This window comes from Hippichthys cyanospilos, chromosome 18 (genome assembly GCF_059441005.1).
Source record: "Hippichthys cyanospilos isolate Australia breed blue-spotted pipefish chromosome 18, RoL_Hcya_1.0, whole genome shotgun sequence".
Lineage (NCBI taxonomy): Eukaryota > Metazoa > Chordata > Actinopteri > Syngnathiformes > Syngnathidae > Hippichthys > Hippichthys cyanospilos.
Window position 1 is genome coordinate 9,185,164 of NC_142386.1, and position 19,006 is coordinate 9,204,169.

General features: G+C 37.1%; 1 protein-coding gene across 4 annotated transcripts in view; it reads left to right on the forward strand.

The window, feature by feature from the left end:
- The first annotated feature begins 1,489 nt into the window (after positions 1-1,489).
- The window catches only part of LOC148408872 (seizure protein 6 homolog), a 99,235-nt gene continuing 81,718 nt past the window's right edge, over positions 1,490-19,006 (forward strand). For all 4 annotated transcript variants that reach the window (XR_015868596.1, XR_015868597.1, XM_088441138.1 and 1 more), the window contains exon 1: positions 1,490-1,852. Coding sequence is in view for 2 of the 4 variants with exons in the window: in XM_088441138.1 (XP_088297264.1) it covers positions 1,801-1,852 (52 nt within the window). In the remaining 2 variants the exon portion in view is untranslated. The remainder of the gene's footprint in view (positions 1,853-19,006) is intronic.

The following is a 19,006-nucleotide window of genomic DNA, read 5'->3' on the forward strand; positions in this document are numbered from 1 at the left end:
CCATGGCCCAGGGGCCATTTGTGGCCCTCTATTTATTCCAAGCGGCCTTGTAATCCTGCCAATAAAATGTGATGCTAATAATTTTTATAAGGTCTGGTGCCTTTCTGAATATGCATATATGCAACTAAACAGGTAACAACATTTCTCTAGATAACACTGTTGGGGCTTAACTTATTTCTATTTTTACAAGCAAAATGGTTTCCTCCACTTTTGGATCTTTGTCAAGGTACAGAATGTGAAAATGGGTCATGATTTCAAAGTAAACGCTTAAAAATGGGGTATTTATGACAAATTGCTCCTGTTTCAGTTCTGAATTGAAAGTTGGAAGTTGGCTGTGGTTCAGTGCCTCGGTTCAAGCCTCTGAAAAAGCTCACATTTTGTAAAATCCCAAACTATTTGCAGAAGAATATTAAGAAGAATTTTTTTTTCTAAAATATCATATAATATTCAACAAAAACATACAAATGGAAATGATTGCTTTTAGTGTACTTGATATATAAAAGTTAAAAATAAACTCCTTTCATCCGTTGATATATATATATATATTTTTAAAATGATTATTATTACAGCCCCCAGATTAGAACAAAAATGCACACCTCTGTTTTAGTGATATTATTAACCTAAACTATTAAATTACTTAATAGTTCAACACCTAAAGCTATCCATTAATAAAGTACTTACATTCCTGATTATTTTAACACAGGAGTGTCCAAACTCTCTCCTCAAGTGCCAGCATCATGCAGGTTTTTGATATTCCAACGTAACTTATTCAAATGATCAGGATCGTTATCAGACTTCTGCTGAGCTTGCTAATGAACTCATCTTTTGAATTGGGTGTGTTGAATAACGAAAAAAAAAAAATCCTGCAGGGTAGCAGTCACTGAGGACTGAGTTTGGACACGCCTGATTTAATACTGATTTACCTAATGAATAGATAGAAATGATAGATTTATTCTTTTGTATTCTATTAATTCAGTACCAGACACTCCTTAAACACCAAAAACTTAAAAAAAAATACATTTAAGTGAATATGTGAGAGTGAATCCTTAGGGATTTTGTGCCTCTTGGCTGATTATATGATTTTACTTCTCCTGTAAAAGAAAAAAAAATGAAACAATTCAGAGTGGCCCTTGCATCCTTTGATTGTCTTTTTTATGGCCTCCAGAGGAAAACATTTGAACATTAGTTCCTGATCACCTCAATTACTTTAGCACTCAATTACATTTTTAGACCCTCTTTAAGCCAAAGACTTGAAAAGAGAAAAGTTGCAGGGAATGGATTTCTGAACTGTTCAAAAATAGAAATATTTGTCTTTAGGATTGAATGACTTCAAAGAAGCATTCAAATCAGTAAAGCTTGCTTTTGCAGCCACGTGTTCCTAATGTTGTGTCCAATGAGTGTCACATGACCCAAACGCACGTTGACGCCCCCCCCCCAAACTCCAGCGAGGCTGTTCCGTCTTCTGACGCTAGGAGAAAGAGCTGTCCTCGGTGCTGACGACTCGCTCTGCTGTCTTTTGGTCCAATGTGCCGCCAGCTCTCGTAGCCACAATCCGCTTACCGAGCGTCCGAATTAAACCAGGACCTCCGCGTTTCACTTGATTATTATCGCTTACCGCCTCACGGCCGATCCGACCAAGTGAAGCTGCACAAAAAAAAAAGAAAAAAGCCTGGCGGATTCAACTTTGCATTTTCGCGGACGTTCAAATCTCACGGTTTGCTCCTCCGACACAAGGACGATATTTTGCATCCGCGCGACCTCCACTTGAATTTCCCGAGAAAAGCTTGCACGTTGGCGAGCATGCTGGCGGTGTGGCTTCTCGCAGCTGCCGTGGCCAGCAGCCACGGGAGAGGTAAGAACTTACCTGCACTTTTGTTTTGCTTCTTGTCCGTGCGTGTGTGTGTGTGTCAAACTAAACAAAGCCGGGCTTCGGGATGCTGACATCTACAACAAGCCGGGGCACCTCCAATGTCTATTTATTCTTTTTTTAGGCAGTAAAACCCCGAAAAAGAACGTCATTATTTTGACGTGAACCAAGGTTTGAACATAAAAACCGAAATGAGAAATCTAAACATGTTTTGAAGTCATCCGTTCAACAAACTTAATACATCTTCAATATTAAATAGTAAACAAACAAAGCATCAATTACAAACCGGCTGAGCTAAATCTTGTGTTTCAAATTCATCAAAACGAGCTAATCGCTAACGGATTTTGATTGATCAGACGTGCAGAGAAGAACCGTATAATCCAACAGTAGATCCACTAGACTTTTTCTGCACACCGATTTTAAATCACCGTCGGGCGAATACTGATTATTAAAGGATGATGAACTCCTAAAGTGTGCAGAAAAAAAAAAACAAAAACATTTCCACAGGCTGCTTTGCAAGCAGAGTGTTACTAACCACACATTGATCTTCATACAGCCACGAGGTTCAAATACACAGTTACTTCCTGTCCTATCAAAACACAGCAAGAAACTCATCTTAATTGACCACAAAATCAATCAAACAGGCTATTGTGTTCAACCTTGCAATGTGATCAATTCGACATAGGGGTGTTTGTGAGTTGATTGGGGTGAGGGAAAAAAAGAAGAAAAAAAAAAACAAGTGCCAGTGAGTGACTTATTTGGCCGCTGAGGTCTGTGTGACAGACGGTGTTGGGTAATAAGACTCTAATCCTCAGGAATTGCTGAAGATTATTGACCAAGCTGTTTGACACAGTTGAGCGCTTGTGGGAAGTGACGATGGATTCATGCATAGTGGCCTTGTCCTAATTATTTTTGTATTGTGCATCTGGCCTCTCCTTCATCCTTACCAGCAGCTCAAATGACGCCTTCTCAACTTCAGTTCCATGCTAGGGCGTGAGTTTGAAATATATGCCTCATAAGTCATCATTTGTATTGAAAATGATGAAATATTTGAAAGTGAGTTTGTGATTTGTACCTTAAAACTTAAAAGTGTGGAATACTAGTTTAAAACGGTCATTAAAAATGTTCCTATGCCCCTGTGGACAAATTCAATCCCAAATGCATATTTTTACTTTTTTGGAAGAACACACAGTCAAGTCAATGCATTTTTTTCATTGTTTTTTTTTTTTCAAATATTTGGGTAAAGAAGGGTATAAAAAAGCTGTCAGTAAAGAAGTAAATACAAAAGTAATCAATACATTTAGTTAATTAAGTATTAAAACAAGTACAAATTTAGGTAACCAAGTAATAACATAATCAATTGCTTCAGGTCATTTAAACTTCGGGTAACTAAGTAATAACATAATCAATTGCTTTAGGTAATTTAATATCAATACATTTCTTTGTTACTTTAACACCTAAAATAATCAACTTCTGGGTGGTCAAGTTCTAAAATAATCAACTACTTTGGGTAAAATACAAATCACATTTTGTAATTAAGTCATCAATTATTCTAAAGCAATCAATTATTTTAGTACTTGATTACCTTACATAAATGAATACTTAAATACATTTATATATATACATATATATACATATATATATATATATATATATATATATATATATATATATATATATATATATATATATATATATATATATATATATATATATATATATGATTTTTGACACTGTTCAATTGCCTTTGCTGAAAATGGGAATAGGAAAAATAAGTCTAATGCAAAACAAATGTAAGACCAGTGGAAATGAATTCATATTGCGCTGCCTATTTCATTCTCCCTATCTCAGCCCATCTAAAATGAGATGCAATTTGAATGCAGCGCCTGCCACAATATATTACAGCATCAACAAAACGAAAACAAAACACCCACTGATTGAATATCAGGTGGAGGAAATGTGCTTTATTTCACCAGTAGAGTTTCCGCATTAGTAATGTGCAAATCCAATCATTTGTGAAAGTTGCCCTTAGCAGACATTTTATATTTTTAAAACGTTTGATTGAGTAAAGACTAATGCAGAGCGTGTTATGGTTGTTGAGGAAGACGTCGGAATAATTGAGTGTTTTCAGCCCCCAGGAACACACACCTGCACGCGTGTGTTCAGCGCTCTAAACTCCAGGGAGATGGAAAATGCAGGAGGCAACTATTTTTAGAGCAAAAAAATGAATTTTCACCGCTTTCATTAGTGAATTTGCCGCTTAGCCTGCAAAAACTGCCTCTTACGTTTTTCAATTTTTAATCACTGAGGTTTCGATGTTTTAAGAAGGTCAATCTATGTGCACGCCGGAGCTTGCCAGTCGTTGTTGGCGTCTGTTTGCGAGCTTGCGAGGACCCCGAGCAGCCATTCGCTGCATTGAGAGGAACGCATATTAGCGGCTTGAATTTAAGATGTGAATTGGAGTCGAGCGTTTTTGGAAGCATTTTTGGATTGTAACAAAGTTGACTTTCCCATGGCGTACTCCATTGTTGATCATTTTGCTTTATTTCAGTATTCTTTAGTTATTCATGTATGTTGTGCTTTCAAGTCATATTTCTTTGTTAATTGGTTGTCTTTTTTTCTTCAACGTCGTGACATCACATTTTCATTGTCAATGCAGAAAGAAGAGGATAGTCATCTAAAACATTTTTTCCCTTGATTGCTTTGCCGGAGCTTTGCCGAGATAACTTAATGAGCTTGATAAGCCAGCCACTCTGTGACAACATTACATGCAGAACACATTAATAATTAGTTTGAAACTTTTTTGCAAAGTGTGGCATCTGCTCAGTGGGAGTTTGTGTCACACCATTGCAATTATTAATACTAAATGATATTTTGATTCCGAAACGCAGACAAAATTGCTTTTGGCACCTGGGGTGCGGAATTTATTTTCCAAAAATTCAAAAGGTCGTATAGGGTTGCACTTACTTCCTAACCTCAATTGTGCTCCCTGTTCATTTGACAATTCTTGTATTTTAGTTTGTCAGGAAAAGCAATTGACTTGCAAGATTAATTTGACTCAGAGAGAAAACAAAAATCTTAAATATATATATATATATATATATATATATATATATATATATATATATATATATATATATATATATATATATATATATATTGAACAATTAAAAGAGGTTTATTGTTAAATGTATAGCATACTCTGACCACCTCCGGAGCAATTTGATATGTTAGAATTGAGAAATAAAAATATTGACCAAAATTATAGGTAGCCTATTATATTAAACACGATACTGATAATTGATCCATATTCCCAATAAATCAAAAAATGTGGCTACAACATTCGGTGTCCAAACTATGGCAAGGGGGCCATTCGTGGCCTGGCATTTATATTTTAGCGGTCCATTACAAACTAAACATATTTTGACATGGTACTTGAAGTACAAAAAAATAAAAGTTTATGGCAGGTAGCATTAGAAGTGTAAAACAAACTGCTAAATTGTCCGATCACCTTTAACATAACTTCTTGACAAACAATAAGTAATAAGTAATTTCTCACATGATTGACAGATTTTTACCATGTTTAATAAGAAAAAAAATAAAGTAGCCCCTACATCTTTCTATTTTTCTGTATACGGCCCCAAAGGAAAAGTTTTGGACACCTCTGGTCCTACAATGTGCATCATTATTTTTATTTTGTCCTGAGACTTTTTTCTTTTTTTATAATTGTTCGAACTCTTATAAGCATTGCAATGCATAACAACGATCAACAACAGAATGTCTGAATAGTTTAGGTTCCCATGATAACCTTGGTTTTACAATATGAACACACATGACACAATAGTCCATTTTTCTCAGTGCTGTCTCTGACCACATGAAACGTTTTTCCAGATAGGAAGAAAAAAGAAAAATCAACAATCATCAGTTAACTTTTAGCTAACAGTGTAAAAGTCAGCGGTGCGTAAATTCAGGAAAAAAAGAGAAACAGTAGTGAAAGAGGTGGAAGATCAAATTGTCTTTTGGAAGATGTTGTTAACGTTGATATGCAATATTTGGAAAACATTTTTTAATTAATTTTGTACTACTCATGCATCATATACTGTTCATTAAAAAATGCTAACACGAACAATAGCAATGTAATGGAAATGTAATGTTTAAGGCGGGTCGGTGAAACAGTGGTTAGCACATCCGCCTCACAGTTTAGGTACCCGAGTTCAAATGCACCTCTCTCCGGCCTTCCTGTGTGGAGTTTGCGTGCTCTCCCCGAGCCTGCGCGGGTTCTCTCCGGTCACTGTTTTTCAAAGGATTACAACCATAGTTGAAAGAAGCTTCAGTTTCATATGATTTTCTTCTTGTCAAATTTTGATAGACATCTCATATGTTGCTTCCATTGACTTTGGTGAGTTTTCATCAGCCCTGCAAACCCCTTTTTAGAGTTTTATAACATTTAACGACATTCAGCCGAGCCTATTATCTTTATGCCGACACATTACTGCCTCCAGTTAACAATGATCAGCAGTGCGCTGGGAGTCAGAGAGTCAGGCATGTTTTATGTATCTTAAAGCTCATTAAATGAGTTACGAGCAGTTGACGGAGCTCTCCATGACATCCCTCTCATGGTATAAAAAATGTGTCCAAGATGGAGGCTTGTAATTCACATCCTAATAATAACTTCTGTCTTTAAGGCCAGGAACCTTTTCCTCATACCGAATGAGGCATTAGTAGATTGACAACAGATATTTATTACTTGGCCATATGCTAATGAAATGGTTGGGAATCGGTATTCGTGAACTGAAATTTGGATCACCTGGCTGATCTTTTAATTTACTTGAACTCAAAACAGGAAACTTAATCAATGAGGTGATCTGGCTGCTTGGGCAACGGTATAGAAGAAAAAGCGGTTTGGAGTCGTAATGGCAATTTGTTATTTTCTTTATCAAAGCAGGCACAAGGTGATCCGTATTGAAAGTTTCATCGAGTTGAATGGATTTTACTGCTCATTAGATGAATTAAAACCAGGACAACAAATAGGTAAATTAAAAAAAGAAACTTTTATTTCTTAATTTGTTGACAGATGTAAAGTCCCGTATTTTTTGGCCCGATACACTGGATCTAATTAAGAAGGAAGTTGAATTAAAGATGACAAACTTAAAAGCCATTTTCTATACATGAAGTGGCTTATATAACCCAGACCGCCACGGACAGGTCAACGCTTAAGATTTGGGGGGGGGCTATCACAGTGACTGCTCTCAACTGATGCCGCACTGTCCTTCCTCACAACAAAATGTCATATCAAGCGCGGCTAATAAGTAATAATATATAGATGGATATAAAGCACCACATTTTTCAGACCAAGCCATAAGAAAATAGGAAGGAATTTGAATTAAAGATCACAAACTAAAAAGCTGATATCTATACATAAGGCACAAGGAGCTATAGGGTGCACCAGGTTATAATGTGAACCGTTTTGTAATGCCAAACTAGCTATTGGGCACACCCGGCTAAAAGGTGAATCGTGTTATATATTACTGCACATTAAGCTTAACAAAGTCGGAGAGAAAATAAATCAATAAAACCCTTCACTTTCAAATTTGGATTTATCCATATTAAGATATATGCATTTTAGATATGTATTTTTGCTAACGTGTAACATTTTGTTGACTGATGAAACGCTAAATATTTCTCAGAAAGTGAAAGTAAATATGAAGGAATTTGAATGGCAAAAGTGGATATCCATAAATAAGGCTAAAGGACATATTATTGCACATTGAGTAAAACCAACTAATAAAACAAATAAGCAAAAACAATCTTTAGTTTTACATTTTCCATATGAAAATATATGTATTTTAGATACCTATTTTTGTCAATAGGTAATCATTTATCAGCAGAGATGATGTATCTAATTTTGGGGACTGTGCGGAAAGTAAGTAGGAAGTAATTTGAAAAAAAAAAAAAAACTGAGAAACTAAAAAAACAATATCCATACATATTTTTTTAGATAATTAAAGGATTTTAATTATCATGAAGAACACAGTAGTTCCTCATTTTTGCGCATTCTAGAAGCTGTTCAGGCTCCACGATGTTCATCAAATGAGTCGATGTATGGGAATAATATCAGATAATTCTTCTTTGGGATGGATTGTTGCTTGGTGCGGCACGGCCCATAATTTGAGGGGAGGTAATCGAGATCACCCAACACCTGTTTGTTGGATTGCTGGTGATTAAGTTCATCAAGGGCTATTCAGCATCTGTATGCTGTCATAATTAGTTTAATTTTACCAAGCCTTGTCACTTCTAAATGAGAGTCATTAAGCCAGGAAGCCCCTTCGCACCCTCCAAGGCTGCGGCGCTCGTCTTCCTCGGCCCCTTTCTGTGCCCGTCTCCGTCTCTTTCACCGCCTCCTAGGTGGAGCTCACAGCTTGGCTGAATGTGACTCATTTTCATCTCTTCATGTGCAAATGTCTCTCTCGCTCAACCAGAATGTTGCATGCATCCTAATTTGAGTCCTCACCGATTGTATCGCTCCCTCAAAAGTGTGAGGGTTTATTTGTCAAATAGCAAAGAATCATTTTTCTGGGTTGGTTTTGGATCTCCTGGTTTATGGCCAAAAGAGAAAAAGCCTGGGGTACGATTTTGAAGGAGTTTTTTCCAGGATTTTTCTCAAATAAGATTTTATGATATTATAGTCAAGTGGTGTATACGTAGAATTACATTAAGAGTAAATAGGTTGAAACTGAACATGGATACGTAATTTTGCAATTAATTAGTTAAAAAATGGCTGACAGCACTCTCTCTCTCTCTCTCTCTCTCTCTCTATATATATATATATATATATATATATATATATATATATATATATATATATATATATATATAAAGAGTATGCTATCGAAGTATTGATTTCGAGTTTTAAATGCTATTTAACTCTGGAGTGTTCTGTTTTTAATATCCATCCATCCATTTTCTATAAATATAATGTTGGGACTAAATAAGCAGTCATGTTCAGTCTGTTAAAAAGAGGATGTTGCATTTGGTAGACAATTAAAAAAAATATAAAATATACATATAAAAGAAAAAATAAATATAAAAATGTCTTTTTTGCTAAAATTTTGCTGCTGCGGCTTAAACGCGCGGTTTCTTTAGCTGTGATTGGATTTATTCTCCAGTGGTTATTTGACACTTCTTGAAAGTTTCAGGTCAACATATTTTTTCCTAAGGTAATGGCTGCTATGGACATTTGAAAGATGAATGTGCCAAAACTTTAAATGTTTTTAACCCTCAAAACTTTACAATATTCAAATTTCTCTTTATTTCTGAGCTACCACTAAGTATTATATATCATTTTAAAAGAAATTTTGCCTAGATTTAGAATACATCAAGATCTCAATTTTCATTTTCGTCAACATAGTTTTGGTTTTGTGAAATGCGCCACGTACATTTTCAGCCAACTCCGAAGTGAATTCAATAATCTTTAAATCTGGAATCTAATGACGATAATGATGGCTTGACGCTGATGTAGAAGCCATTCTAGGAAGAAAATATTGGCTTTCCTTCAAAAGCATTTCCCTTCCTGTTTGTATAATCAGTCTCACAGATTGGATGAGCCTGAAATGGGTTCCAGATAATTATGTGAGATGTTTCTGCAAGAGCCAGTCGTTTCAGTCAGTGAAATCCTGAAGTCCCTGAGTCACTGCAAAAATTAAGAATACAAAAAAAAAAAAAAAAATAGAATCATCAGATCGACATATCGGTTCAGACTTAATTCCACATTCCAAAAACATGTATCTCGGGTTCATTTCAGATTCTAATTTGTCCATAGCTGTATATGCTCTAATTGACGGGCTATCAGTTCCTGGGTGTTTTTGCTGCCACTCACCCAAATTCAGCTGGGACAGGATCCATCTCACCCGTGACCTTAACGAGGACAAGAAGCACAGAAAATGAGGAGCTGGAATTCCAAGCAGGTCTCATCTGCTTCATTTATGATGTTTCTCTAACAAAACAAAGAGAGCATAGTGGAGCAGGACCACCTGCAGGGAGCGTAATGGATCCAGAAACCGCTCGGCCATATTAGGAGGGGGCACAAATTTCAAACATTGCTATTTCGGGGGAGAAAAAAAAATAACAGGTCTAAATGAAGAGATCTCTGCCACTTTGTCAAGGCAGCACATCACCACCTTAACTTTATACCTGCGTCGCGTTCGGCCCGGCGCACAATCGATCGCGCTGGCCGGACACTGGGGGAGGGAGGGGGAACACGGTGGCCCTCCCCCAGGCCAGAGCAGATTTCTGCACCTTTCACGCTCAGCCCGTCTGTGAACACACCTCTGTAATCTGGACTGGCGTGCTTTGTGGCTGCAATGGGGATGCCTCTCTGAAACGATTAGGCTCGGGGACAGCGCCTGCACTCTTCCCCTCTTCTCTATGCCAGATTCCATCTAGAAAGCATTTCATCTGTGGCGGCGGGAAGGCGCATGTGGGGTGGCTCAGCACTGTGTGGAAAGCAGCAGGTAATAGGCTGTGTAATGTGTTTGGGGGACTCGTTTTAGTATTCACAGTTAGTCCTGACCTCTGGCGGGTGGTGCCACCCTCGCGGTAATTTCCTCTGAAAAGATGTAATTGAATTCATCGGGATGAGTAAACATATTATAAGTAGTCGAGAAAGATAACGTTGTTGTGGATAGATCAGGGATGGGAATTGTATCGCCGTGAGTAATTGAAAAGAGTTAAGACAAACAAGAGAAGAAAGTGTGCAAGGGCTGAAGAAACTTTTAATTTAAACATTTTTTTTCACCCTCGGTCCACTTTGTTCTCTCCCCATTCGGTTTAAGATCAGATTTACTGTGATGTATTACTTTGGACGATATTTTACAACGGTCTGATACGATCCCAATATGCACCATGAGTTGTTATTGTTTTCGTAAGAGATTGTTCCGAAGAGGTATTACAATTTATTTTTATTGCAAAAGTATGAAAGTGAGAGGTGTGTTTTGAATGAATACCACAAATTATGACGAAATGGATGTGACAGTCACTGATTACAATTTGGGCTGAAAGTTTTGGGAACAATTAAAACTTTTGAGGAAATATCCATCGGTGGGGCTGGGTGATTATGCAAAAAAAATAATAATCATGATGATTTGATTGCTTTTGAAATAAAAAAGCAGTTATTTACTGGTTTCAAAATTTTGTATTTTGTACCATCAGCACCATGTCAACCGCTCTCAATGTAAATAAAATCTCATCCAAATCTTATCAAACTGACAAACATATGCTTGACATTGAACATTTTATATATATATATATATATATATATATATATATATATATATATATATATATATATATATATATGTATTAGTTTTCCCATACAAACATTCTGAACCAGGAAATGGTTACATAAAATGCATATATGACCTTTTAAGGGAATTCTTTTTGGCTTGATCCCTTTCTAATGAAACCTTGTTGGACCAGGAAGTAGCTTGTTAAAATATAACCACATCATTAAGGAACAATGCATGAATTTTTCTTTGTGCCCTAAACGTTAGAGGCGGCATGTTACCAGAATGTATTGTCAAAGCCATTGTGAAGAAAAGCTCTGCAGGTATGCCATCCATTCATTTCCGTTCAATGTTCCAGCTGCTGTTTCTAGTTGTCACAAAACCCACAGAGCAGTCAGGCTGTGATGTCTTTGAGTCTCTCTTTGGTGAAATGTATTGAAATGAGGTCCCCCTGGGAGCCCTTTGTATAATTTCGAGGTACTAACATCGACCCCCATCTCGGAAAATATCGAACATTGCCACTCGGAGCAACTGCTGCGTGGTCAGGCAATTGTCTGTCGGTTGCGGGCGAGACCTGTGCCTCTCCTTGTGATTGAAAGCTGGCTCATTGTCATGGTTTCCATCTGTCAGAGCAGCAAGATGCCTTTGAAGAAAAACTCGCAGCGAAGAATGGATTACTGAGCGAGGGAACAGCTGCAACGCAGGTGGACCAAAGCGCTGAATGATGAGCGGGATCTTTTTGTGTTTATGATGATACCGACATTCTCAAAAGTGATGTGTATAAAAACACCAAACTAATTGGCAGTGAAGGAATTCAGCCTTCACAATAATACTCCGTTTTTAATGACACTGTCACAGCTCATGTCAGAGAACGGCTTTGAAAATGCTCCCCGAACCAAACTTTTCTGGTGACATCATGACATTTATGTGGAATGCGCTGGTGTTTCCATACCCACGCTTTTTACATTGCAGCTTATGAAATAAACAAAGGCTGACATTTAAGGGTAGACTTGGCAAATAACACTCAACGCGGGCTGCATTGTGGATTAACCTCAGTCATCACAACGCGAGCCGGGTTACACACACAGGATCGGAAATAGCTTCATTGCTCTTTGTGATTTTTGTGCTGTTTAGAGAAATGGCATCAATTGGAATAGCATCAAACCCTGGGCTTTTATCCTCTGAAAACGTGGCATGGCTGCAGGAATTGAACATTTTGATTTTCGGATAATTTGCTTCCTGGTTGAACTTTGCACCGACTGGACACAATTTTATTTACACAGGAAAAATGTAATGAGAGACAATAAATGAGTAATTAATCATCAATAGGACCTTACCACTTGGCCTTCTTGTAATTATTATTTTTATTTTTTTTTTATTCTTATGATCTATTATCTTTTTGACATATCTTCATGCCATTTTAGGTTGATTATATATATGTATGCCGTGTTTCTCTGAGTAAGAGTCAACCTCGCTTTTAGGTTTTACTTCAATTTGGGTAAATTTTACAAAAACGCAAATAAAGGTCTAACCTTGACTTTAGTGATTGCATAGATCATTGCTTTCCATTTAATTCACTTGGTGTGCGTGACTAAAATGATGAAATTACGGTACTTTTAGAGGCATTTTTACACCACATATCAAATAACATACTGTTGTGGTTATGGGGGGTCGGGGGTGGCGCAGGAGAGTGACAAGATTGCGAGGCAAATACTGAAGCTAGTGTTGCAAAAATATAATGATTTGAATATGCAATGCTTTATTTTTTATTCAATTGAATGTTATTTTGTCGAAAAGCCCTAATGGTCATTTCGCTACCCAAATAGCTCCTTCCATTTTACTCGGGAATGTCCTCTCCTTCCTGCCCGGCATTTGTGCAAACATCCTCGTTACTCTTCCATGGGTAGTCATCTTCGTACCCTTCCAACTGCACACATTCAGGGATTGAAGGAGACAAGTCAAGCCGTATTTTCCTTTTCATAATGGGTCAAAGACCGCCGAAAGAGACAATAAGGCTACGCTTGACGCAAGTGCATTTTGTGGCATTCTGTGATAACACTCTAAAGGGGATACATACTATATCAAATTAGAGGTATATATAATGACCTCTAGCCCTGTAATGACATGATATTACTTATTTATTTGAATTAATGTCATTCAAACACAGAAATGTGGATAGATAGATAGATAGATAGATAGATAGATAGATAGATAGATAGATAGATAGATAGATAGATAGATAGATAGATAGATAGATAGATAGATAGATAGATAGATAGATAGATAGATAGATAGATAGATAGATAGATAGATAGACATAATCCGTGCCGTCAAACAATTGAAGAAAATGTATATCCTTGGAACGCAGTTTCATACGGGCTAATTATTGTATAACATTTCAAATCCCTGTTTGACTTATTTAACCCAGACATCAGTAGCTAAACATGGCTCAGCAGCTTGCCAAGAGGAGCGCACGGGATATTCACTTTGTGAAGCCCTACTCTGTGTGTGCATGTGTATGTGCTGGGATTACATCTGAATTATAAAGGCAAACAGATGAAAAGGGATTGTGACAGTAAGAGCTGATTCTTGCCAAGGACATGGCCTTTCACGCAGCACGGGCACAGTAAACTGAGACTAGGACAAATGTTTTATATCAATTTAATACTCCCTCGTGTGATTTCTCTTAAAGGTCACACTTGAAATGGAGGTACAGTATTACGATTGAACTCAAAAGGGAATGGAGTAAATTGCTTGAACATCTCAACGGTATCATGTGCAAACCATCTTGTAAAATAAAAGGAATTTTGCAAATGATTAAGACATGAAAGCGTTTGTTCTTTATGTCAAACACAACTCATATTCACTTACATGCGGAGGCCATTTTCACGAGATGTTAGGATTAACGAAGAGTGTGTTGTTGTGACATCCGGCTTGTGTCGTCGGGTCGCCACAGCGAGTCGGTCGTGTGATTTGTTTGGCACAGTTTTTACACCAGATGCCCTTCCTGACACAACCCGACCATTTTCTTTTTTTTTTTTTTTTTTTTTAATTTTGGCCTGGAAGCAGACACATGCTGTCTTTATGAAAGGCAGCAGCATAAATCACTACACTACTATCCCAAAGATAGTTGCGTTGCAGCGCTATTACTCATAAGTAGAGCTGTCACTTTTGAATCTTTTTAAATTGATTATTGAGTCCATCACCCCCAGCTCCATTTTTTTAATAATCTATAAAAGTAGATGAGAGTTGAAGTGAATGGCTATAACCATTTGAATTTGTCATTATCTTCTATACATATACATTTTGAGACACCAACAAAATTTGCCCTTTGCTACCAATAGCGCACTAGCGATTACCATTTAAGGTCAACAAACACTACACATACACAGTATGTTATATGTTACATTTACATTACACTGACAGTATAGAGTCATTTAAGTCACATAGAGATGATGTATACAGTGAAGCTGCCTGTTAGCTTCTATGAGGTCAATGACTTCCTGTTCTTCTTCTTGACGAGCCTACTGGGCACATATATGCTTGAATATCCCCGTACTGGTTAAAACATGAATACCTAAAACCTCTATATATTATTTTTTGATTAAAGTTTATTTGTAGTTGCAGGCTATTTTCTAATTAATATCTATGCTTTTTTGGAAGTTCTTTCCTTTATTTGGAAGCTATAAAAAATAATGGAACCGTATGTCAAGGCGGTTTTTTCATATGTTTATTTTTTATTTTTTTGCCAAATACGGTTGTGGTAATCCTATCCAACTTAATTATTGAACACTATTTTTGTCACTTTATTCTTATTTGGAAATGATTCCAAACTTGTAATAGCTCATGTTTTTTGAGGGAGTCTTTCTTCTTTGCCGCCATAGAAACACAGTGTGTCAGGAAAAAAAAAGCTCTGTGTAGAAAACAGTTGCACAAACATTGTTCCGGCAGATACAATATTTTCAGTTGACCGATCTCAAAATTGATTTACCACATATAAACAAACTTTGTTACCGAATCACTTTTTGAGTAATGCATTTAATTACCATGTTTTTCAAAATATAAAACACACTTAAAATTTTATTTTCTCAAAAGGTTTGCATAATAATCAGGTGCAGCTCCTGTATAAATGTCTAACTGAAGTTGAATAAAGTTTGGCTCATTTGCATAAGTGGTTTATTTCCCATCTTGTGTACTAATGCCCCTTATAACTCTGTACGCCGTATTTCACCTTCTATATAGCAAATTCCAAAGCTAGAGCTGTTCATTGACACAGTGCTTTATAATGTGGTAAGCCTTATAGAATGAAAATCGAATGAAAATTAAGGTGATTACAAATCAGTCATTATAATTCTGTTACTGTTGCTGTCACATAAAAAGGTGCTTTATTTATAATATTATATCATTAAAGCTGTTTCCATCAGTGTTTTCTTTTTTTTAACTGTTATATTATGTGGCGCAAGGTGAGGGGGGGGGCATTTTGATAAATGATGGTATTGGCTGAGGGAGAGAAAATTTAGTAATTGCAAACCAGTCAGAGGACAAGCTGGGCAGGTGTTGATGCAAACAGCACACTAGACACTTATGAGCTATTAGGACTGAGGAAAATAATAATAACATTAATAATAGGACTTCAACTAAAATATCAAAAAACTAAAATATATCACTAAAAAACTAAAATTTATCACTAAAATATTTTTCACAGTGTTAACAGTAGCGGGTAATAATGCGTAAAACTCATTTATCACTGTTGTGTTATTTTATGATGGTTTTCCATTTTTGGTTGCTGCTGAACACCGCAACAAACATTCTTGCCCTTTTGATTTATTTATGGTTTGCAAAGCAATTCAAAGTGAAGTGGCCAATTTGAGCTGATAATAACTTTTTTTCCCCACAGTCAGGATGTGCAGCACAATCACCACTTGATTTAGTAATAAGGAAAAAATTACTTAACAGCATGCAACCTTGGGGGAAACGGAGAGGTTATACTTAAATTTCCTTTTTCATTGAACATCCCAATTGACAACTTTTGTATTTCGACAAGTAACTTCTTTCCACATGCTGAAATTAGGAGTGTACGAACTACACATTGAGAAAGTGGAACAAAATTGACAAACTCAAACAAGAAAAATAAATTTAACAAGACATATTTTTAGTGAAATCCCCTGAATTCAACTTTCTTGCATTTTTTTTTCTTTTTTTAATTATAATTGGGCTCTCATTCAAAATGTTTCGGGCTTGGTAAACATGTGCAATCACACACACACAGATCAAATTCAACTACCCAAAGCCACCTGTTCACCACGAATGGATTTTGCATATTTTAAAGATGAAAGCACAACATGCCACATATCAACCCATTAATATAAACAAAGTTCACAGAGTGCACCCAAACCTATTCTCTGCCTGAAAAAAAGCAATTCTTTGCTCTGAGCGAAGCACCATTGCATCATGAGTGTGTTCACAGCAGGTTGTTGTCATAGCAACGGCAAGCCGAAAATTTAGTGCTCCCCATGGTGGTGTTTATGTGCGTTCAAAATAAAAGAAGCATAAAGGACCGAATGGTCACATCCACGACTGGACAAAAGGGACAAACAAACTGTAAAATTCCACGCATAACTGATGCCATTAAACACAGTTGGTGTTAGCGTTAGCTAGCAGGGCCGCATTACGCATAGTCTCAAGGCTCACCTCTGTTTTGTGTTTTTTGTGCAGGTGCCACTCATTGGCTGAGATTATGCCGCCTCTGTGATATTCACATCCTCTCGTAGTGTTGCTATCGGTTAGTTCGCCGTCAGTGATCATAGAAGCAGACATCTCAAAATATCTGACACGGCTTGGGATCTGTCGCAGCCCGTCTCCGTTTGCAGGATGACTTTAGCTTTCATCTGGGCTTCAGTGTCTCAGTAGGATATACGACCACTACTCATGAGCCGTGATGGTTGAGCATCTCTCCAGCTTCCAAGGTGTATAGAAAAATAAAAAAACAACCAAAATAACAAAATCAGACTTATGGCTCAGAAAATGAGATATCGTTTAATTCTACACTTAATTCTCTTACAAAATGATTTATAATAGATGGAGGTAGCTAAGAAATTGACAAAGTTATAGACATTTGAATGGTGCCAAGTTGATATCCTTAATTTTGAGAAAAAGACTTTTGGCACGTTCATCGGTGCTCATTGTCGACAAAAGGAAGACATGAAAAGGGAAGAGCATGTGAGAGTTGCCATTACGATGAATGATGAATTCGTTTTTTGATTAAAAAAAATGCTAGAAGGCACGTTCAATAAAGGTCTAGTGATATTTATTCTTGGTAAGAACCACCTGAAGTTTGGTCTACCACATAAATGCAAAGCACCATTTCATTTTTGGTGCGTATACTGCTGCAGAAGTCATGGGAATGTAATACAACCCTTGTGTGATATTTTGACACATTTGTGATCATTATTTCTGCATTAGGGTATTTTAAGACAAGGGATGGCACACTCCTGGTCGTGTGATGTGTTCATGTTGCACTTCGACATGTTATCACCATCTCGGTGAAATTTCAGCTTCATGGTGTCTTCTTTCAATGTTTTCCTTATGATGTAAAATGACTTTGATGTAAAGATCAAATGATTGGACAAAATATCACACAAGGAACTCATTTTTGTAACAATCACTACTTTGCGTACAATATTTTTCTGGTGGGTGAAAAATCACCATTGCATTAATAAAATACACTCCAGCTTCAGTCTGAATATACTTTTTCCTTTCAAATCTAAGTGATGTTTTCAGGTCCAGCTTTGCACATAAGGACTCAGTCACTCACAAGGACAACGTCACCATTATTCTCACTCTCGGTAATGTTTGTGTTTATGATGTGTCCCTGTCAAACCACTTTCTTCCACTGAGTCAACAAGTCCTGGCAAAGTTTTATCAAAGCGAAAAAAGTAAACAAATAAATATATCCCAGCACCGCTTGGCTCCAGCGCAATTACCTTCTGTAAATGAAGCACAGTGTGTCCTGTGAGCCGCTCACCTGAGGTGTGGGTGGTTCGCACATACATTGTGTCAACAAAACAGCAATGGCCTATCTGGAAGGTGTGAGGCTGTTTACCTTTGTTGCCATGTGGATTGATGAGGTGGCTTAGGCAGAGGCAGGGGCATGATGTGAATAGTTGGAGAATTACTGTGAAAGGAGGTGTTTCCCCTCGGAGGCGGCTAACTGAGTTTGACAAAGCTGCTTCAGCTGAGAGGCTGCGGGGACGGTTCCTGGCTGGGATCCAGCAATGCCGGCTGCTTGTGTGGATGCACACTTAAGGTAGCGAAGAAACGTAATGCACGGGCAGCAGGGGAGAGACAGCTCACTGTTACATTGTTTAAATCAACCTGTGCACAGTGTGTGTTTTAATGGTGTGAGGACAACCGGTGGTGTTTGTCCAGTTTTCAAAACTGTATATCCCTCATCATTAGAGGGAAAGCGCAACACAAAAATACCCATAACAGTGATAATAACGACAATAAGAGTTGTGAATTGGAACACAGTAGTTGGAACCTACAGTAACTCTAACTGACTATAAACTTTAATTTAATTCTACTGTGCTACATCATCTCACTACTCTCCTTAGCCTTTCCTTTTTTTCCATATTCACTCAATACTGGATGAAATGTGGAGAAAGGTTTCTATGGGGAGGGGGGTAGATTGATGGATTAATTGCTATCAATTAATTACAGTCGCTGTTGGACCAATGTTTTTTTTTTTTTTTTTAAATCACAAAGGTCACTCATATGCTGCCTTTCTGTTTGGCATAACTTATCAGGCTAATGTGAGTTGGAGGGCAAAATGAAAGACATGAAAATGGAAGAGCATGTT